This window comes from Sycon ciliatum, chromosome 4 (genome assembly GCF_964019385.1).
Source record: "Sycon ciliatum chromosome 4, ocSycCili1.1, whole genome shotgun sequence".
Taxonomy (NCBI): Eukaryota; Metazoa; Porifera; class Calcarea; order Leucosolenida; family Sycettidae; genus Sycon; species Sycon ciliatum.
In genome coordinates this window covers 39,230,364-39,253,658 of record NC_088646.1, presented here as the reverse complement: position 1 = coordinate 39,253,658, position 23,295 = coordinate 39,230,364, and the positions used below count along the sequence as shown (strand labels likewise).

The following is a 23,295-nucleotide window of genomic DNA, read 5'->3' as shown; positions in this document are numbered from 1 at the left end:
TTGAGAAGTAGGACCATCGCAGATTGAGAAGTAGGACCATCGCAGATTGAGAAGTAGGACCATCGGAGATTGAGAAGTAGGACCATCGCAGATTGAGAAGTAGGACCATCGCAGATTGAGAAGTAGGACCATCGCAGATTGAGAAGTAGGACCATCGCAGATTGAGAAGTAGGACCATCGCAGATTGAGAAGTAGGACCATCGCAGATTGAGAAGTAGGACCATCGCAGATTGAGAAGTAGGACCATCGCAGATTGAGAAGTAGGACCATCGCAGATTGAGAAGTAGGACCATCGCAGATTGAGAAGTAGGACCATCGCAGATTGAGAAGTAGGACCATCGCAGATTGAGAAGTAGGACCATCGCAGATTGAGAAGTAGGACCATCGCAGATTGAGAAGTAGGACCATCGCAGATTGAGAAGTAGGACCATCGCAGATTGAGAAGTAGGACCATCGCAGATTGAGAAGTAGGACCATCGCAGATTGAGAAGTAGGACCATCGCAGATTGAGAAGTAGGACCATCGCAGATTGAGAAGTAGGACCATCGCAGATTGAGAAGTAGGACCATCGCAGATTGAGAAGTAGGACCATCGCAGATTGAGAAGTAGGACCATCGCAGATTGAGAAGTAGGACCATCGCAGATTGAGAAGTAGGACCATCGCAGATTGAGAAGTAGGACCATCGCAGATTGAGAAGTAGGACCATCGCAGATTGAGAAGTAGGACCATCGCAGATTGAGAAGTAGGACCATCGCAGATTGAGAAGTAGGACCATCGCAGATTGAGAAGTAGGACCATCGCAGATTGAGAAGTAGGACCATCGCAGATTGAGAAGTAGGACCATCGCAGATTGAGAAGTAGGACCATCGCAGATTGAGAAGTAGGACCATCGCAGATTGAGAAGTAGGACCATCGCAGATTGAGAAGTAGGACCATCGCAGATTGAGAAGTAGGACCATCGCAGATTGAGAAGTAGGACCATCGCAGATTGAGAAGTAGGACCATCGCAGATTGAGAAGTAGGACCATCGCAGATTGAGAAGTAGGACCATCGCAGATTGAGAAGTAGGACCATCGCAGATTGAGAAGTAGGACCATCGCAGATTGAGAAGTAGGACCATCGCAGATTGAGAAGTAGGACCATCGCAGATTGAGAAGTAGGACCATCGCAGATTGAGAAGTAGGACCATCGCAGATTGAGAAGTAGGACCATCGCAGATTGAGAAGTAGGACCATCGCAGATTGAGAAGTAGGACCATCGCAGATTGAGAAGTAGGACCATCGCAGATTGAGAAGTAGGACCATCGCAGATTGAGAAGTAGGACCATCGCAGATTGAGAAGTAGGACCATCGCAGATTGAGAAGTAGGACCATCGCAGATTGAGAAGTAGGACCATCGCAGATTGAGAAGTAGGACCATCGCAGATTGAGAAGTAGGACCATCGCAGATTGAGAAGTAGGACCATCGCAGATTGAGAAGTAGGACCATCGCAGATTGAGAAGTAGGACCATCGCAGATTGAGAAGTAGGACCATCGCAGATTGAGAAGTAGGACCATCGCAGATTGAGAAGTAGGACCATCGCAGATTGAGAAGTAGGACCATCGCAGATTGAGAAGTAGGACCATCGCAGATTGAGAAGTAGGACCATCGCAGATTGAGAAGTAGGACCATCGCAGATTGAGAAGTAGGACCATCGCAGATTGAGAAGTAGGACCATCGCAGATTGAGAAGTAGGACCATCGCAGATTGAGAAGTAGGACCATCGCAGATTGAGAAGTAGGACCATCGCAGATTGAGAAGTAGGACCATCGCAGATTGAGAAGTAGGACCATCGCAGATTGAGAAGTAGGACCATCGCAGATTGAGAAGTAGGACCATCGCAGATTGAGAAGTAGGACCATCGCAGATTGAGAAGTAGGACCATCGCAGATTGAGAAGTAGGACCATCGCAGATTGAGAAGTAGGACCATCGCAGATTGAGAAGTAGGACCATCGCAGATTGAGAAGTAGGACCATCGCAGATTGAGAAGTAGGACCATCGCAGATTGAGAAGTAGGACCATCGCAGATTGAGAAGTAGGACCATCGCAGATTGAGAAGTAGGACCATCGCAGATTGAGAAGTAGGACCATCGCAGATTGAGAAGTAGGACCATCGCAGATTGAGAAGTAGGACCATCGCAGATTGAGAAGTAGGACCATCGCAGATTGAGAAGTAGGACCATCGCAGATTGAGAAGTAGGACCATCGCAGATTGAGAAGTAGGACCATCGCAGATTGAGAAGTAGGACCATCGCAGATTGAGAAGTAGGACCATCGCAGATTGAGAAGTAGGACCATCGCAGATTGAGAAGTAGGACCATCGCAGATTGAGAAGTAGGACCATCGCAGATTGAGAAGTAGGACCATCGCAGATTGAGAAGTAGGACCATCGCAGATTGAGAAGTAGGACCATCGCAGATTGAGAAGTAGGACCATCGCAGATTGAGAAGTAGGACCATCGCAGATTGAGAAGTAGGACCATCGCAGATTGAGAAGTAGGACCATCGCAGATTGAGAAGTAGGACCATCGCAGATTGAGAAGTAGGACCATCGCAGATTGAGAAGTAGGACCATCGCAGATTGAGAAGTAGGACCATCGCAGATTGAGAAGTAGGACCATCGCAGATTGAGAAGTAGGACCATCGCAGATTGAGAAGTAGGACCATCGCAGATTGAGAAGTAGGACCATCGCAGATTGAGAAGTAGGACCATAAATATACAATGTACAACCCCTTCCAGTGTGCTGTTGGATAAGCGACACACTGGATGACTGAAGGTCAAGCTTCCTAGCTGGCTCCCTTGCCAGAGAGAGCCCTTGTTAGATTCTCTATAAGTTCTCTAGTTTGTATCTCAAGTCGTTGTTGATTGAGTAGAGGCCTTGCTAGAGAACAGTTAGGTTTTGCTCTTTGTTCATCCCTAGTTTCTTTTGGAGTTCGAACAGCTCAGATCTCTGTGTGCAGACTGTGTGTGAGAACGGGGAACTAGTATTTGTGAAAGGGTCGGGCTTGCGCCTTCCGAACAGTCAGATCAGCGACATTCAACTGTAATTGCCAATAAACTGCCCCAGAATTGATTCCCAAAGAAAATAATTGCTAGCGAATATTCTTCCTACCTACAGCAACTACAGCGCCTCTAGTATCAGTGCCCATGCTTCTGTCAGCCATGACTTGACAATGCCCAATGGTGATACATGAGACCATGCATGTCTCTACTATTCCCCGATCACTGGTGGAGTCCTGAAGGCTGAAACCCTGATCGCTACAGTAGTGACATGTGCAGCACTGAGCCAGGTGTCCTCGCCGGAACAATTGTACGACATTCTCTGCCATGCATGCGTTCCCATGCTCGCCCTCCTCTCATTCTCATCTTGTTGTGGATCTCTGTCCAGGGACTATACTATTCGTACTACAAAACTCTCATCGACGCACCCAGCATCCCGGCCGGGTTGAATAGCATCCTGCACGATAACGTCACCGAATTTCCGTCTACCATAAACGTCCTCAAGAGATTCAACCTGTACCCAGAGGTAGGGCAAGAGTGTGTCTTTTAATTTGTTTCTTCCTTTTCACGATTTCACGACATATCTGATTCTTTTTGACTTTGTGCATGCATCTACACAGTCCGCACTCTAGTGTAAAAGGCCGTAGAGAGAGATTCTTAACCGAACATTTTCCGTTCCCTTCTTAGTAGGGGTCAAACGGGTGTACCGGGTACCCGGGTACTCGCCCGTTAATCTCAGGTACCGTTAGTAAAAGGGTACCCGTTTGTAAAAAAAAAAAAAAAAAAAAAAAAAAAAAAAAAAAAGTGATCCTATCGTATTCCAAGACTCAAAATAGGAGTGCGGATACTCTTTTCCTTTTTCCTGTGCATTCCCGCTTTCGACTTTATCAGGCAGGAGCAGGCTGAAAGACAGACTTGACAGTTGTTCTCTCCACTCTAGTGCAAGTAAAAATCCTCGTACTGGAGGTTTTTGATTGTGATGTGAGAAAATGCAAGACTTGAAACTCGTTCGAGGTGGCAGCTGAGTAACTAGAAAGTTACGATGGTTCTCCGACATCGAACCTGCCAGATGAACTAGTGTCACCAGGCTGAGTGACCAGTCGGAGTGTCACAAACGGTGATGTCCGTAGGTGGTAGCTACATGTATGATACTCATGGTTGTAGTTTGTTCCTTCAATCGACGAGCTGAAAAGTAGTTCGAAATATTGCATACAAGATTACGGACTTGTGAAGATTCATTTCACGAGTTCAACAAGCTAGCACTAGCAGCTAGCTGGCCAGCAGCACATCAGCTGTGTCAGGCACCCCAGCTAGCTATGGGCGCGAACATCTTCTGAATGCAACGAGTACCAGTTCTCTGCGAACACAGCAAATAGGATTGCGCGAGATCACGGAAGTTTTGTAAAACCACTCTGTCCTTGCATGGCTTGAATCACATCGATTTGCAGTTGATTTGCGTGCATGTATCAAAATACATGTAGCTTGTAGGACCATCTACATGTACGATTGTAAGTTACTGCCTGTGAAGTTATGTACATGGGCAAATGCACGGGTGACATTCATTTGGAACCTTCATTGCCATAATACTATTTTAATATTAAAATGATACACGAATCAATTCCGAATCATAATTGTACCTGAGAATATACAAATTAAAATCATGATTTATGTGAGAAATGCGCAAAAAAATAATATGGCTGCTAAAGGGTACCCGTTAACCCGCCCGTTAAGAAAATTACCCGTTCGTTAGTTAAAGGTACACCCGTTTGACCCCTACTTCTTAGCATAGGCTCATGCAGAGAGTAAAGCGAGATGGCTGTGACAGCAACTCCTACGGGCAAAGGGTAGAGGGAAGTACACCATCACAATGAAAGTGTGAAGCAACTACAGTAAAACCTGTAACTAAAGACCACCGTGACTAGCGACCAGCCTGGTACTATAGACCACTTCGCCTGGCATGGATGGTCTCACATTCATTATGGTTGTGCGGTGCAAACCTCTAACTAAGGACCACCTGCCACTACAGACCGCTTTCCCTGGCCTCAAGGGGTGGTCATTAGTCACAGGTTTTACTGTATTGTATCAGGTCAAAAACAGCGTGAAGATGAAAATGTCAAAGTGACACTGACACGCTGAACGTATCAATGAAGCTTTATTCTTAGCACTATCGCGGAGACTATCGCCAAACAGCTGAACAAAAGGGTCAGTACATTTCCTTTTGAACACATAGCTCAGGGGGCAAATTACAAATGTGGTATGCCTCTGAAAACAGCCTAATGAAACTTAGATCTAGCACGAACATTATTGCAGTCAACCGTGCGAATAACGATGCTCTATCGGCCATGGGGAAAGTGTTGTTATTCGCAAAGTTAGAAAAGTATGCAGTCAAGTGGTTACTTGCTCAGAATAAACTGTGTTGTTATTCATGAGTTGTTCTTACCCTACTTCCCCACATAAAAGCGAAAATTTGCTGCAAAAAGTTTTTTTTGCTGTGTAAACATGTCCGGGTAGAAGCCCATGCGCTTATATGTGCAATTAAGGTTTGTCTGTGTCCTAAACAACGGTGTTATCACCATGCTTAGTAGTATATTCAGCTGCCAGGTGTTTCACCAACCGTGTTCACATATATTAAAGCGCATGCGCTTATATTTGGGGGGGGGGGGGGGGGGTGCGCTCATGTGCGGTCATAAGCCCGTGTGCTTATATGTGCGGAAGTACGGTATATCTGTGGTTGTCATTCGCAAGGTTGACTGTACGAGTTAATTCACTTCTTTGTGCATAGTGGTATGAATTCAACTAAATGAAGTCATCACTACTTTAAAATGTAACAAGCACATGAAACTACTTATGGAAATGGAAGGGGGATTTTGAGTGCTACTTAGGGTGTGACTACTAGTCCATAACAAGAGCTGTGGAAGAAAATATCCATTAGTTAGAGGGAGTTGCAAACGGGGAAAGTCTGAAGAAAAAATTGACTGCCACCGCCAGGACTTGAATCAGGGACCCTTGCTCATGGACGGCGATGCTCTACCACTAAGCTATGGTGTAGTCGTCATTCAAGAAATTATTATTATCATTGTTCACACATATCCGCCGGATGAGTGCACGCGGTCTATGCAATATAGGGGTTCACGGATGCAGACCAGCGTAGGTTCCCTCAGTAGTACAGGCAAGCAGAGAGAAGTGAAGACATGGGTAACGAAAACAGTTGCAAAGTGCAGCCGAGGATCGTGTGCATGCATACCGGTACAAGAACAAACACAGCAGTGGACAGCACAACAGCACCCCAATGTCAACATCTAAACACACTATGTAGTGGCATGTAAATGTCGGAATAGCAGATTCCGTGCATTTTTAAAATTATTGGATTGAATACGTAAATAATTAATTGCGAAAATGGTGGCTTCATGAATGTCAAGAAAAGCAGTACGAACAACCAGACTATCGAGAAACTACATCATCATCATCTGTATGACAAGCAGTGGCAAAGTATTCATGAAGTTCATGCAATAGGGTGATGGTGATGCACCTAGTGTGTCAGTTTGTCTCTGATCACCCAGCCTGCTTGATCGAAATCCTCATTGGGGCGGATCATTTGGCCTAGGGTGGTAGGCATTGAAGATTGCTTCATCTACCAGCCAGGAGCACTCCACGGGACAGTTCCAACGTTCTATGTCGGTTGTGCACTGCACAGTTATCTAGACGCAATCAAGCAATACGCAATCAAGCCTGGCGACGACACGTCTAGTCCACTCTTCACCATTGTTGTATCTGAATGTTTTTGTGGTGATGGTAACCACGTTGACTGTCCCTCCTTCAACCAGCTCTCTGCTGATCACGACCACCTCGTCGTATCCTAGTAGTTGTTGGTGTACAGGCCCTTGCTGCTCCTGCTGCTGCTCGTCCTCCTCCTCATCGCTGCTGATGATCACTGGGATGACGGCATCATCATTTCCCGAATCCAGTCCGCTGTCTCGTGCTTCAGCCATCTTCTTCCGCCATATAGTACATCACAGTCCAGCAGATACACAAACACACACACAAATATGTTCCACGAGGAGCTGTACGACGCTCCGTGTTCAGTGTTCAACCACTCTTAATCATTGATCTTTCGTCGCAATCGGCAAGTAGAGAATGTGGCTGCATCACCAGCTGAACCTTGCCGGCCCGACGCTGACATTAATGAACATCCCTCAGGCATCCACTGTGCCAAGTAGAGTGATGGCGCAGTGCTGGAGCGTTTAGACGAGCAATGCGCTTCCTGTGCCGTATCCCTTTGAGGTGGTCAGCGGGTGGTGCTACGCCCGTCATCATACCTTCACAAGCTTGACAAGTAAAATTCAACTTGATTGTCGGTATGAAAAAGATTCTAAAACTGCTGAACACAACACACACCAAGAGAGAGGACAGAAAGCACCAGTGGCAGTGGCGTGTGTTGACGAAGTGAGAGATGAGCTTTTTATAGCACCAATATCTGTCAGCAAAGTTTGCATTTTGACTTTCTGATCTTGGCAAATGTGCCGTCGATTGCTCCAGTGCCCCTTTCCAAGCAGCACTGGCCTTTAAACTCTGCCGTTGTTCACTTCAATTCTTTACCCTCCGGAAACCCAATGACCTGTTTCACTATTTCCTTCCGCAACACTGAGATGGTGTTGCGGACTATCAAGAGAACCCTGCCACCAGTAGACTTTCCCACTGCATACATTCTTGCTAGCTCACCACTGCATACATTCTTGCTAGCTCACTGAATCTGACGGAGTGGCTGAGCCAATGCAGTGTTATTGCAAGCCTTTTGCCACTCTGTACCAAACACCGCCACTTGGTGTGTTGTTTGGCCAGGTGTGCTCCACACTGCTCGTGCAGTCGTTTAAACTCCACCTTTCCACATCTCAGGTGGTTGGTATATTGGTCGTTCTCAAAATCTGGAACTCTCCACTGGATCGACATATGCCTGTAGTTACTCATAAAGTCATTCTCCCATATCCCTTGCCCTCTTATTGCAGCCCAAAACCGACAGGACCGTCTGCCGAAAGCAAGTGCTTGGATATCAGGGCTTCCAAGAGTTGCTATCATCAGCAACGCTGGTGATAGAGGAGTTCCACCTTGCGGCACTGAGCTACGGAATGGCCTGGTGATACACACTCTACTGTGATGGACCTGCTGATTATACATAAAGAGGAAGTAAACAAGAGAAGAGTAGCAGAAATCACAAAAGCTTTTTTTGTGCCGACGGTCATCTCTCCAAAGCACCGTCTATGGCAAAAGAAAAATAGATGACTACTTCACAACTATGACAGTAGAAAATAATCTCCTTCCTCCCTTGATCGACTGTTGGATGTTCAATTATCGCCGAAGTCGCACCAACCTCTTCTTCACATTATAGAAACAATTTGGAACAACTATTCATTCCCGTCAGGATGCACGTGGAACTCAAGCCACACATACCCAAAACGATACTATGAGCTACCATTGATCTGCCATACTGGTGACACGTTGTACTGTATCACCCAAATGTCTCACACTTTCGCCGAAAGTAGGAGATTGCTCTGCCTGTACCGTATTTCCCCGAATGCAGGCCGCACCTTTTTACACTTAACTTCAAGGGCAAGGAAGGGGGTGCGACGTACAATCGAGTGTGACTTCTTGCTTCGAAGTACTTATGTGAATGTATTGAAACGATATGGCTCGGACCTGAAAATGGGTTGCTACTTGTAATCAAATGCGTCTTATAATCAGGGAAATACGGTATGTGTGGCCGTACACATGCGGCTCCGCTGGAGAGGCAAAAGTCTCACTGCCGAAGCGGAACCCCTGTGCATGTGTGACCGGGCCCTTATGTCCAGGAGCCAGTGTGGGGAAGCAAAGGTAATGAGCCGCATAGGACACAAAGGGCCGCCAGTTATTATGTTGAGCTCTTTGAAACAAGAGATCTCTATCAACTCCCGTCCCTGCTACTTCGAAGGATGTTTTCTGGGGAGCTGCTCGGTTGTAAGTCGTCACCACTGACATGTAATTGACTGTTTTCCTCAGCTCTTGTTCAATGCACTGTTGTTGTGTCTGTTACTACGCGTTTGCCTGTGCATGTGTGTGTGTGTGTGTGTGTGTGTGTGTGTGTGTGTGTGTGTGTGTGTGTGTGTGTGTGTGTGTGTGTGTGTGTGTGTGTGTGTGTGTACGGCAGCTTGCACTCGGTGTTGGCTTTCGCCTGTACACTGGGTTTCTCAACTCAATGCAATGGTCAGGCAAGTCTTGCTTCAAGATCACCAGAGGACACAATCAACCACCGGTTGAATCATGTGAAGGTACGTGTACAACGATGGAGAAGTGGGGCGTATCAATTCCCACCCTGGAACAATGTACATGACTGTATGTGTGAATGTTGCCTCCCTGTTGGTGCGTGATGCCAGGCTAGCAGAACCACGCACAGGGTTCGTAGCGCCCTCGAAAACCCTGAAAATTTACTTTCCCCCAGGAATTCCCTGAAATCCCCTCAAATTTTGTATTTTTAACTTGCTATTTTATTTTTAAAAATGTCCCTTGAATCCCCTGACATTTGTTTTCCAGGTGATGTGACTGACACAGCATGCAATCAATTTAAATGCTTGCAACTTACAAGCTGAGTGCATGTACAGTGTTTGCCGCAGGCGTGGAGAAATGCGCATGCGTGCCTGACTACCGCTTGCCAGATGGTGCTTGATGATACCGCTGAAGTTTGTCCAAGGTGCATGCACACACGTGCACGCACACACTTACACACACACGCGCGCGCGCGCGCGTGTGCACACACACACACGTTCACAACGGGCCGTATGCACTGAAGTTAGTTTTTGTACATTACACATGCATTGGTTTGGTGAATTGCTTGCAGGAATGGCTGATGAAGCGTACTTCTATGTCACGCCAATCTTCGCTCTCAACGGTCTTTATGTTGGTGTTCTTTTCCTAATGTGCTGGTACCTTGGGTAAGAGCATTGTGTCAGGATTTTATTGTCTTCCCTGTCTCTCCTTCCCTCCTCTTTGGCTTTGTTTTCACCTTTTCAGTTTTGTTATGCCTGCTACTGATCTGTCTTCAAAACTCTGTACGTCTCAATGTCCCTCTCTCTTTTCTCTCTCTCTCTCTCTCTCTCTCTCTCTCTCTCTCTCTCTCTCTCTCTCTCTCTCTCTCTCTCTCTCTCTCTCTCTCTCTCTCTCTCTCTCCCACGCACTGAAGTACGCACGAACACATTCAGCACTGGGATGAAAGTCGATATCCTTGCAATGACTGAGCTTGCTAGATTGAACCCAGCACCATCTACGGTGACTCCTGATGTATCGAACACCAGTGTGCGGGAGATTTGTTTCTTTATAGCCAAACTTCTCTGTAACAGAAATGCACTCATTCCTTACGAGCAACACACCATACAGCCCGTGATGGCATGCTACAACAACATTTGGTTTGCTTTTTAAATTATTATTATTATGGGGGTGGCTTTATTGGTTTTGTGTTTGTATTATGCAGCATCCCGGGTCATTTAAGACCATGGGGAGTACTGCTGTTGTATGTGAAGAAAATGTAATAAGGAAGACTGAGAAAAAAGAAAGAAAAAAGAGAGAAATACTGTGAACAGCAAATCTACAATGATGCATGTACAATCTATTATACAATTAACGCACTCTCCACATACAGGCATGCACCCGGCTCAGAACACATTGTTTTCTGGTTGGCATATCAGGGATATTGGGCGGAGCAGCTGGCGTGCATGAGAAAGACAGGTCGGCCTGCTCTGCGCAGGAGCTGTGACCCGGTGCACACATAGTGTGTGTGAGAGAGAGACAGACAGGTCGGCCTGCTCTGCGCAGGAGCTGTGACCTGGAGCACACAGAGTGTGAACGAGAGACGGTCGGCCTGCCGTGGGCAGGAGCTGCGACCGGTAGTGATTGAAATGAGCCAGCTGCGGAGATAGACTGCCCTCACCCGATATAAGTATATTGACAAGAGTTGTACTGACACTGTTATTGAGGAAATTATGGTGACAGTGACGGAGAGATAGTGATCCCCAGTCGAATGGGGTTGGGAGGGAAGGGGAAATTGACACTGACGGACAAACCAGTGAACAGTCAAGTCGTCAGAAAGCAAAAGTGACAAAGGAGTCTCTCTTTTCTCCTTCTCTCTCTCTAAAGCAAGATTTGGAATGCATGCGTGGGAGAGTGGCGCGCGCTGCGCATGCGCATGTATAGCAATGACATCATAATCAGATGCATGATCATCAGACTAAGTATGAGTGGTAGATGTTCCACGTTCGTTAACAGGGCTTAGCGCACACGCTAAACCACCACTAATCTGCGAGAATGAGACTTAACACAAGCAGGTACAGTAATAGCAAGAGAGCTAAATCAGAAAACAAAATCCGTTGAAAAGTAACCGTCATCAAATCTGAAATCGAGCCCTTCAGCGACACAATAGCACTGAAGGCAGCAATATAATTCTTCTCATTCAACATCAGTGAAGCACCGTCAAAACCGGTGAATGGGGGCTGATGGTATTATTGTTGTCTTTGTTATTGGCAAGTGATTAATATTACGATCATAACATTATTATTTTCTGCAAATAGATGCTTCAACTAATAGCAGCAACCATAACCATGGGCATTCGCAAACCAATGTAACTTATTAGAGTGTAATTATTATTTCATCTGAGTTATTGACCTGATGATGTCAACTGTGCCAAGGAGCGCCTCCTTTTGCAAGATCGATACACTGGCTCCGGCATCCAGTTCCCTCACAAAGTCAGCAGTCGAGGGGGTTAATCCACCTAATGCCCCCACAATTACTGGCACGATCTTGGCCCGCACCTGCCACATCTGCTCCACCTCACGCTTCAGGCCTTGATATTTCTGTATCTTTTCCACAGATTTTCGGCGGATGTTCCTATTATTATTATTATTTAATGATTTTTTGCGCACGCGCAAAAATATGTTAACACAGAAGGCGCATGCTCTGTTCCCAACAAACTCTCACACGCTCATTGTTCTCCGAAGTCCACTGTTCCTGACTTCAGTTCTTGCTTTGTCCGCATTGGCAGTGGATTTCAATTTGCACAGGTAATAAACTATAGGTGAGGTGAGAAATGATAGGAAATTCAGCAAGTGCAGTGTGACAATGGACATGCATGTGTAAGTGTGTGTGAGTGCGAATTTACTGGAATAGCGTAAGTGCGGTGACATTTTCTTTTTGTTTACAAAGATTTGGATCACGAATGCGAATGTAGACTGCTTCTAGAACTTTCAACTGCTTGAAACTACTTGCAGAACGAACAACACTGAACCAAGAATCATCATAACTTTCACGACACACGGGGTTAGACAACAAATGCAATTTAATTGCCGATGTATTCTTCTTCTTCTCACCGCCTCCGCCTTCACTTGGTTTCTGACCGCCACCGTCCTTCACACCATCTGCACCATCATCGTCATCATCGTCACCGTCCTCTTCATCATCGCTGCCACCTTCACCTGTCGTCGGCTCTCCCAGCAACTGACCACCGGGTTCATCATCGTCACTGCACACGTCGCTTCCACACTCCTCCTCCAGCTGCCGTCGCGTTCTCTTCCTGACCGGTCTTCCCTTGCCATTGCCAAACGCCTGACAGTCGTCAACTCTTCCGCTGGCATCATCCATATCCGGAGAGTTTCGATGCATCTTTCCAGTCACCTCTGCAAACCGAGCTGCCGCCAGCCGTTTGCTCCTTCTCAGCTTTGGTGAGTTGCGGTTGTCTGCGTCCGGCGTTCCGGTACTCGCTGATAATGAAGATAAGACACAGTGTTCGTCTTTGTTTACATTAATGTTTGTTCCCAATTTCTGCGTGCTGTGTTGGTTTTTCCGAGACACCGTTTGTGGAGCAGAAGCCTCTGCCGGAACGGACAGTGGAGTTGGGTGCTTACGTGGTCGGCCACGCTTTGGTCGGGAGGACCTAGCCGCCTGTGACAATATTGAGAGCGGCACGTGTTGTTTGATACGTTCGGACAGATGTTGAAGGGTCCTACCAACATACCGACTACCACATTGTCGGCATTCAAAGTAGTAAATGAGGTGACTCAATTGTAGGGTTGGTAGGACATCCTTCAACATCGTGAACGAACGGATCGTAGTGAACACGGTAACCACATTGGTGGCAAAGTAGGTTTTCTCCACTAGGGATTTCACCACACGGGCCGTGTCCTTCGATTCTTTCCCTTTCCAGGGCAAGCAAAGAAATACGCGGCACGGCAACGGTCCGATAGCTCGTTCCTTAACAACAGGTGTAGTTGTTAGAAGTTTGTCGAGGAGCTGCTGCGGGTAGCCATTCTTCACAAATACGGAGCGTAGAAAATCAAGTTCCTGTTGTAGCTTTGTTGGTGAACAAATGCGTTGTGCCTTATTTACAAGGTTACGGACTAAGTTTGACTTGTACTGGGAAGAGCAGAACGAGTCAAACATCATGCACTGCCCGGTGAAAGTGGGTTTACGGTATACTGTAGTCAATACACCAGTCTGGGTCTTTTCGACTAACACATCCAGAAACGATAGCTTATTGGACTCTTCATGTTCACACGTAAATCTCAGTGCAGGATGGATTGTATTCAGTTTCAGCAGAAAGTCGTCAGCGTCTGCTCTCGAATCAAAGTACGTGAAGGAGTCATCCACAAACCTGACGTACAATTCCGGCCACTTATCTATCTTCGATTCACAGTACCCAACAAACACATTGGCTAGGACCGGACCCAATGGAGAACCCATAGCCACGCCATCCGTCTGTTTATACATGATGTCGTCAAATGAAAACTCCACACCACTCGTAACCATCAACATCAAGCGGCGAAAAGCCGCTTCGGACAGCCATGGTACATCTTTTATTTCCTTGTTGTGGTACAGTGTTTCAGCACAGATATTGATTGTCTCGGATAATGGTACGTTTGTAAACAGACTGACAACATCAAAGGAACACATGTGCGCAGAAGATGGAACTGGGTTCTCATGTAAGATTTCAACAAACTGGAAGGTGTCTTTGACGTTGTGCTTACAGTAGAAATCCAGCACTGGCTGGATCATCATACACAGCCATTTGGATATTCTGTATTCCGCTGAGCCAGTCATGGAGAGTATCGGACGTAGCGGGCAAGATTGCTTGTGAATTTTTGGCAAGCCATACATCCTAGGTCGCACCGAACCAATTGGCTTTATCCGTGCAAATTCAGATGCGAATATTTCATTTGTGTTTTTCAGTGTCTGCAGGTATTTCACTAGTTGCTTTTCTCGGATTAGAGTTCGATCGTGCGTTGATACAGGGCCAAGCAACTCAAATTTGGTCCTGTCATCCAAAATTTTGGACTTATATTCAGTTCGACTTATGACTACAGTGGCGCGGCCTTTGTCCGGTCTAGTGATGACTATATCCTTGTTCGCTTTCAATTCTGACCGGGCTTTCATGTGCTCTCTCGATAATGAAAAGGCTTTCCTATCCACCGGCTGCTCGGCATGTTCCTCTGCTACAGCACGGAGGTTAGCAGTGCATACCGCTTTCTTCGATTGTGTTACCGGCACAAACTCTTCTAGTTTGCGGTAGAATAACTCGAAGTCGGTCAGGACCTGTTCTTTCATGTTGGATTTTGGCGGTATTCCGAAGTCAGTGCCTCTGGAAAGTAATTCCTTCTGTACTGTAGTGAGTTCAATGTTTGTGAGATTGATGATGGTGTTGGTGTTAATAGATATTGAACCAAAACGCTTGTTCCTAAGCCATTTGATGTTCTTTGAATACTTAGCGATGAGTCGGGTCTGCAGTTTATCATTGTTCTCCGAAATGAGCATGGAAAAGCGGAGAAAGTCATGCTCCGAAAGAAATGCACGGGCTTGACGATACAGCCACCGGAATTGTGACCGTACTTTGCCCAAGGTATCAGTAGACCTAGCTATGTCATCTCTAATGAATGTTTTTTCGATGGCCAAAGACTGGTACGCTTTGGCTTTCTGCACTCTCTTCTGGATGGCATTAGGGCAACAAGGAAATAAAAGATGTACCATGGCTGTCCGAAGCGGCTTTTCGCCGCTTGATGTTGATGGTTACGAGTGGTGTGGAGTTTTCATTTGACGACATCATGTATAAACAGACGGATGGCGTGGCTATGGGTTCTCCATTGGGTCCGGTCCTAGCCAATGTGTTTGTTGGGTACTGTGAATCGAAGATAGATAAGTGGCCGGAATTGTACGTCAGGTTTGTGGATGACTCCTTCACGTACTTTGATTCGAGAGCAGACGCTGACGACTTTCTGCTGAAACTGAATACAATCCATCCTGCACTGAGATTTACGTGTGAACATGAAGAGTCCAATAAGCTATCGTTTCTGGATGTGTTAGTCGAAAAGACCCAGACTGGTGTATTGACTACAGTATACCGTAAACCCACTTTCACCGGGCAGTGCATGATGTTTGACTCGTTCTGCTCTTCCCAGTACAAGTCAAACTTAGTCCGTAACCTTGTAAATAAGGCACAACGCATTTGTTCACCAACAAAGCTACAACAGGAACTTGATTTTCTACGCTCCGTATTTGTGAAGAATGGCTACCCGCAGCAGCTCCTCGACAAACTTCTAACAACTACACCTGTTGTTAAGGAACGAGCTATCGGACCGTTGCCGTGCCGCGTATTTCTTTGCTTGCCCTGGAAAGGGAAAGAATCGAAGGACACGGCCCGTGTGGTGAAATCCCTAGTGGAGAAAACCTACTTTGCCACCAATGTGGTTACCGTGTTCACTACGATCCGTTCGTTCACGATGTTGAAGGATGTCCTACCAACCCTACAATTGAGTCACCTCATTTACTACTTTGAATGCCGACAATGTGGTAGTCGGTATGTTGGTAGGACCCTTCAACATCTGTCCGAACGTATCAAACAACACGTGCCGCTCTCAATATTGTCACAGGCGGCTAGGTCCTCCCGACCAAAGCGTGGCCGACCACGTAAGCACCCAACTCCACTGTCCGTTCCGGCAGAGGCTTCTGCTCCACAAACGGTGTCTCGGAAAAACCAACACAGCACGCAGAAATTGGGAACAAACATTAATGGTGGCCTGTATGTGGAGAGTGCGTTAATGTAAACAAAGACGAACACTGTGTCTTATCTTCATTATCAGCGAGTACCGGAACGCCGGACGCAGACAACCGCAACTCACCAAAGCTGAGAAGGAGCAAACGGCTGGCGGCAGCTCGGTTTGCAGAGGTGACTGGAAAGATGCATCGAAACTCTCCGGATATGGATGATGCCAGCGGAAGAGTTGACGACTGTCAGGCGTTTGGCAATGGCAAGGGAAGACCGGTCAGGAAGAGAACGCGACGGCAGCTGGAGGAGGAGTGTGGAAGCGACGTGTGCAGTGACGATGATGAACCCGGTGGTCAGTTGCTGGGAGAGCCGACGACAGGTGAAGGTGGCAGCGATGATGAAGAGGACGGTGACGATGATGACGATGATGGTGCAGATGGTGTGAAGGACGGTGGCGGTCAGAAACCAAGTGAAGGCGGAGGCGGTGAGAAGAAGAAGAATACATCGGCAATTAAATTGCATTTGTTGTCTAACCCCGTGTGTCGTGAAAGTTATGATGATTCTTGGTTCAGTGTTGTTCGTTCTGCAAGTAGTTTCAAGCAGTTGAAAGTTCTAGAAGCAGTCTACATTCGCATTCGTGATCCAAATCTTTGTAAACAAAAAGAAAATGTCACCGCACTTACGCTATTCCAGTAAATTCGCACTCACACACACTTACACATGCATGTCCATTGTCACACTGCACTTGCTGAATTTCCTATCATTTCTCACCTCACCTATAGTTTATTACCTGTGCAAATTGTTCCTAGGTTTGTGCTATTTTTCTTACTATGCTTGTATCCTCGCTGTTCCACTGCAAGTGTATAAATCCTATTGTAGTTTCATCATTGTCTTTAGTCACGAATTCCATTCATAATTGTGACAAGAAAACGTTCTGGAATACATGATTCGTCCCCATGGTTGTGATATGAGTGCGCATTTAGTTATATTCATTGCATTAATAATAATAATAATAATAATAATAATAATAATAATGGATAAGGTTTGCTCTAGCGTTTCCTTGTTCTGTGTTGTGTTGTATTCTGCTCCACAGGGGTGGAATATTCGGTGGTCTCTTCACCGTCCTATGTTTCTTCTTCAATCATGGCGAGGCTACACGAGTCATGTGGACTCCACCGCTACGTGAAAGCTTCTCTGTGCCGTTCCTTTCCATACAGATCCTCACGGTCACCTATGTCATCAAGTATGTGAGACAGTGTTTGTGTGTGTGTGTGTTTGTGTGTGTGTGTTTGTGCATGTTTGTGTGTGTGTGTGTGTGTGTGTGTGTGTGTGTGTGTGTGTGTGTGTGTGTGTGTGTGTGTGTGTGTGTGTGTGTGTGTGTGTGTGTACTAGTGTTTGGGGATTTCAGGGGGTGTTAGCCGTTGGGCAGTTCAATAGCCGATTGAGTCATCTTTCCAAGATTCCTTTTGAGTCTCTTTCCCCTCTTCCGGGGAGACCCACGTGACCAGCTTTGGCAGTGAACAAGCACAGTACAAGTACGTGTAGGTGTGTGTAAGGGGGAGGGGTTGACATGCTTGTTTATTCTGTACCCTTGTACAGATACTGTTGGTATTTTTGTGTGCTGTTATCCACCACGTGTGATCACTACTACTCTATGTGCACTGATAGCGACGGATCCTGCGCCTGTATGGGTGTGCATGTGTGTGTGGGTGGGTGCGCCCATGGGTGTATGTGTGTGGGTGGGTGTGTACATGTATGTGTGTGAGTTCGTGTGTGCATGCATGAGTGTGTGGGCGCATGCATGTGTGTGTTCATGTGTACTACGTTTGTATTCTTGTCTCAGATCTCGTACGCTGACATTGCGACACATGTTGTTATTGACAACGGCCACAGTACTGTTCATGTTGCCATGGCAGTTTGCACAGTTTGTCCTGCTCACACAGGTAAGCCACGCAACACCGGCATATTCTACTCACGTGACATGCAGCGCCGGAGTCGCTACAGCCTCTTCTTTGTGACATGCATTGTCAGCATATGCTCCTGTACTTTAGTGTTGATGGGGGCTGATAGTGCAATGATTGTGCTGATTGTGCTGATGATATTGCTGATAGTAGTGATGATAGTGTGGTGCTGTCTGCCCACACATGGTCGCAATGTAGCTGTGTAGCTTGGTTGCTTTGCTCAGATTCACACTGCTCTCTTGCACTGTACTGATATGTGTGTGTTTGTGTGTGTGTGTGTGTGTGTGTGTGTGTGTGTGTGTGTGTGTGTGTGTGTGTGTGTGTGCATGCGTGCGTGCGTGTGTATGTGTGCGTGCATGTGTGTGTGTGCGTGTGTATGTGTGTGTGTATGTGTATGCGTGCACGTGTGTGTGTGTGTGTGTGTGTGCGTGCACGTGTGTGTGTACACAACGTAGACTCTAGCTCTGTTTGGCTGCTACACGTTACGTTTCATCCCGGCCTCAAAGATGAAATTCTTCTTGATCGGCTTCTCGGTGAGTCCCTTTAACTTATTTTCCAGGGGCGTAGCAGCCGGTCCGGCCTTACCACAAAAGTGCCCAGAATGCAGGATTTTTCACCCTAAGGCCATGGTAAAAAATAAAGTTGATTCTCAGGTCATCCCACAATCGCTTGGCAAGCACAGTGGCGACAATGGAGTCTGCCAACCAGACTGGTATCATGGTCATGTAACTGTTGAAATGGGTACTCTTCCCACGAACTGTGATTCCGCCGTTCTTGCTTATTATTGATCACTTCTTGGTCATCAAGGGTGACATTGCATGCGTCTGTGCTTGACAATTGAGCAGCTATGATGTCACCAAGTCCCTGAGACGTGAGGGCCATGGCGTAGACGTAGAGGCATATTTGTTCCAGGTGCTGAAATGAGGTGGTTTGTTTCCAGAGTTGGCTTGACGACGGGGCTCTCCATGGCTCCGGCCCTGGCGCAGATGTCACTCCATCACCCGCAGAAGTAGAAGTCGTTATCTAGCAGCGATTGAGGTGTGAATGGCTGCAATGGAGTTAACAAATCATTAGAAAATGTTCTTCCTCAAAACTCAGAAAACCGCAAAGTCAACATACTGACTACAGTAAAACCTGTAACTACAGACCACCGTGACTAGCGACCAGCCTGGTACTACTGACCACTTCGCCAGGCACGGAAGGTCTCACATTCAAAATACACTGTGACTAGCTGCTGAACGCGACCAGCGACCGCCTTTTCTTGTCCCAAAGACGATGTTTGACCCGTAACTAGCGACCGCGATGTGGGGAATCAAATGTTGCTCGAAGCTCCTTCTTGAAATTTTGCTGATTTTCCATGGTCCTGAAAGGAATCTTTCGATACTACAGCTGAACAAATGAACGCAGGTAATTTTGACCGTGGAGTCGGCGTGGACTGCACTACACCTGTCAAAATTTCAAGCGCTGTCAAGAATAAACATGATAGGAAACGTCTTGGAGAGCGCATCGAAAGCGCTCTCTGATCGATGTTACTACTCGGACGATGGCATCAAGGAATCCAGAAACAAAGCAGCACCACAAGGTCCTGATGCTGAAGGATCGCGTTCAAGCAATCGAGGAATCACAACAAGGACAGTCGGTACGATTGATCGCATGAACAAATTTGAAGCCCAGCGCAAAACGAAACTTCCACAGGGAACGTTTGACTCCTGGCTTCAGAAGTAGCAGCTGAATATGATGTCTGCAAAAAATTAATCTTCTCTCTCTCTCTCTCTGTCTCTATCTCTCTCTCCGTTTCTCTCCAAGTGTTGTTTGATCTGAAATAAGAATGACATTGCGCAAGTCTTGGGGAATTGTATTAGCTGCATTTTGACATACATATCATTATAATGGGATCCATATATGGTCACGCGGTGCAAACCTCTAACTAAAGACCACCTGCTACTAACGACCGCTTTTGCTGGCACGAAGGGGTGGTCGGTAGTCACAGGTTTTACTGTATGTGTAAATGATGTAAATAGTTGTGTGATGTATGTTTGCCTCTCCATCGTACAGCTCTCACTGGCAATCAACATCGTGATGCAGTTTGCCAACGCTATGCTTGTCACGTAAGAGCGGGGTAGGACGTGGCACGTGTGTACACTACCATACGTGTAGTTTATACTGGTTACTGACTTGTGCTGACCGTGGACCTGACTGGCTGTGTGTGGCTGTGTGTGGCTGTGACTGTGGGTGTACGTTTGCCTGTGTGGCTGTGTGTATAGCTGTGTGTGGGTGTGCATTACGCCCAAAGTAACTGCCCAGGGGACCACCGACCCCCAGCCCAACGTCATTTTAGTGGAAGTAACATCATTTAGTCATGAGTTTTGTAGTCCTCTGGGACTAGTGGTTGCCGAATCAAAGTGGTCTTCTTGACCGGTTTTACTGGAGCTATCTGACTTTTGTGTAGGGTACCCTGTAGCAAGACGCACAGCCTCTGGGTTACCCTGATAAAATAATACAATACATGCACTAAACTTGAAGGTCAAGGAAGGCGGTGCGGCTTAAAATCAAGCGAATGCAACCATGTACACCGAAACGATGTGACAGTGCCCTGAAATGGGAGTGTGACGTATTAGGAAAATAATATTGTGGTAATTCTCACTGTGGAAGTGTATGGGATGGTGTATGCATGCCCTTACCGGAGCTCTCTATGGTATGGGGTGTTCATTATGCAATGGCGTATTGTACAATCTCTTACGGGAGCTCTTTACGGTGCTGGCCACAATTGTGTTTATGCGCTGTTGGTTTTCTTCAGGTCGTTCTACTTTGCTTGTCTCCTCTCTGCCTGGGTAAGTTCTACTAGTCTAGGTAGTACGTTACTAATCAGGCCTGCCAAACTGACCACGTTTGTCCGTTAATGTCCAGTAGTGGCAGCACTGTACTTGCAGCTTTCAACGCAGCAGACTGTAGTGTAACTCCACATGCTGTGTCCGTATTTCCGGAGCATAAGCCGCACTGGACTATAGTCCGCACCCAGATTTTGTTCACAATATACAGACATCAACCATTTACTTCACAGTTTACTTTACCATCAAAGTGTTAGGTACCTCCTCCCGTACCTTTTCTAGCTGGCCTGCATGCACTTGCGTACGCACCTTTTGTCTCCTTTTGCTCCGTTGGCCTGGGTAGCTACTTGCGCGCCCATATTTGCCATTACGCAAGTGCATGCAGGCCAGCTAGAAAAGGTACGGGAGGAGGTACCTAACAAAAGTATAAGCCGCGCCGACTTTTTTGGGTGAATTGCTGAGTACAACTGTGGTTTTAAATTTAGGGCTGAAACGATATGCGAATTCTGCTTAACGATAACACTTATAGCTTAGCAATCGATATAACGATGTAACGATATTTCAAGCCGGCATTTGGCTGCGTAAGGTGATTATAGTAATGTTATAGCCACCAAAATGAATTAATTATTATGAGTGGTGACGTAACACAGCTAGCATGTCATATTACTGTTCAAGCTACTATCAAGGCCCAGTGGCAGCAACTAAAGTGGAGAAAGAAGATTGAGAGTGAGTGAGTGAATGCACGAGGAAGAGAAAAATGTGAATTGAATTCATGGATAACCAAATAGTGCATTCTGATTTCTGACTCTTGACCTGAGAACTCATCATTACTCGTCATCGGAGATCTCTGCAGACAGTGATGGCAACTCTGGAAGACTCAGTTCCTCTTCCTCCAGCTCCTCGGCCAAGCTCAATGAATTAGATCCTGAGCTAGTATTCTGGTAGCGAGCCCCAGGCAATACGCTGTTGACGGCCAGGAAGATGGACGCGTCGATGTGAGCAGGGGACAAGCCATTGCGGAGCTTGGTCACCAGCCGACCAGCAGCAGAGAAGATTCTCTCAGATGGCACTGACGTCGCAGGCACAGAGAGGTATCTCCTGGCGAGAGTTGAGAGACCAGGAAAGCGGTGCTCATTCTTTCTCCACCACTCCAGGGGGCTGTCATCTACATCCAGATCATCTTCCATGAAGAACAACTCCACTTCCCTGTCTCTGAGCCGAGTTTTAGCATCATCATTGGTGGTGGATGGGGCGTCTTTGCTTGGTTGACTGCGACCAAACAGGCGGGACAGTCCACCAGACCTCTTGCGAGGTGGCTCACTTGCGCTGGTCACGGCCGCACTCTCTGCAAGCAATGACTTCACGTGATCTTTTGCTGCAGATACTTTGTCATCTAGAAACTGGAGGGACCGGAAGCGCGGGTCAAGTGCAGCACACACTACGGGCATCGACGTCGGCAACGGGCACGATACATTTGGGAATTTGCGGATCAGCTCCGACTTCAGCTTTGCAGCCACCGGCTTGGCAGCTGTTGTCAGGGGCTTCGCACGCTCACCCTCCATGACCGAAAGCAGATGGCATGTGATGGGGAAAAGTAGTGAGAGCGTCACGTACTTCTGGCCACTGATGGCGGATGTTGCGCTCTCAAAAGGCTCCAGGATGTGGACGAGCTGCTCCGCTAGCTTCCACTGGTTGTCCTTCAGCAGCAAGTCCCGGTCAGTCTGCTTGGACGTGATGCTGCTGTCGCACAGCACTGCAGTCAGCGCAACACGCAGCTTCAGGAGGCGGTCGATCATGTAATATGCGGAATTCCAGCGTGTAGGCACGTCCTGGATTACCTTCAGTGGCTGTGCATCAGCATTCAGCTGGCGCTGCTTGCTTTCCAGCGCTTCCGCAGCCAGACAGGAGTGCTTGAAATGCCCAACAAGCTTTCTACACCGGGACAGCAATTTCGCTACGACATCCAAGTCAAGGGCATGCCGAATTAAATAAAACCGTTTTATAAAGTGCGGCTTATACTCCAGAAAATGCGGTACTGTAAATATACAAAATTTCGGCGCTGCAAAATTTCGGCACTTCACGATTTTTGACATTTCGGCGGCGATTTATTTTCGGCGTGGGGTAGAGGGCATGGTATAGTGCGACAGATGCTGTGAAAAATTTCATCGGCGTTTTAATTTAGGCGTTTTGGGTCGGTGCCGAATATAGCCGAAATTAAATAGCTGCCGAAAATTTGTATATTTACAGTATGCTGTGTTGGGTAGGTGGAGATAGGGGGACAACACACTTGATTGATGATGTCGGGGGTGATGATGTGTGTAGTGTGCCTGGGCTCTCAAGGTTGTGACGGCACTGTCGTAGAAATCCTAACAGGGCACTTTGAGATGGCTACTTTGTAAGGTTACTGCTGCTGCTG

The 23,295-nt window shown here is 46.9% G+C and overlaps 1 protein-coding gene across 1 annotated transcript in view; it reads left to right on the top strand.

The window, feature by feature from the left end:
- The window catches only part of LOC135816095 (protein C-mannosyl-transferase DPY19L1-like), a 34,271-nt gene that overhangs the window by 1,172 nt on the left and 9,804 nt on the right, over nucleotides 1-23,295 (top strand). The window contains exons 3-10 of the mRNA XM_065329465.1: nucleotides 3,431-3,568; nucleotides 9,221-9,341; nucleotides 9,908-10,001; nucleotides 17,184-17,333; nucleotides 17,934-18,033; nucleotides 18,507-18,584; nucleotides 20,107-20,159; nucleotides 20,849-20,882. Coding sequence (XP_065185537.1) covers nucleotides 3,431-3,568; nucleotides 9,221-9,341; nucleotides 9,908-10,001; nucleotides 17,184-17,333; nucleotides 17,934-18,033; nucleotides 18,507-18,584; nucleotides 20,107-20,159; nucleotides 20,849-20,882 — 768 coding nt within the window. The remainder of the gene's footprint in view (nucleotides 1-3,430; nucleotides 3,569-9,220; nucleotides 9,342-9,907; nucleotides 10,002-17,183; nucleotides 17,334-17,933; nucleotides 18,034-18,506; nucleotides 18,585-20,106; nucleotides 20,160-20,848; nucleotides 20,883-23,295) is intronic.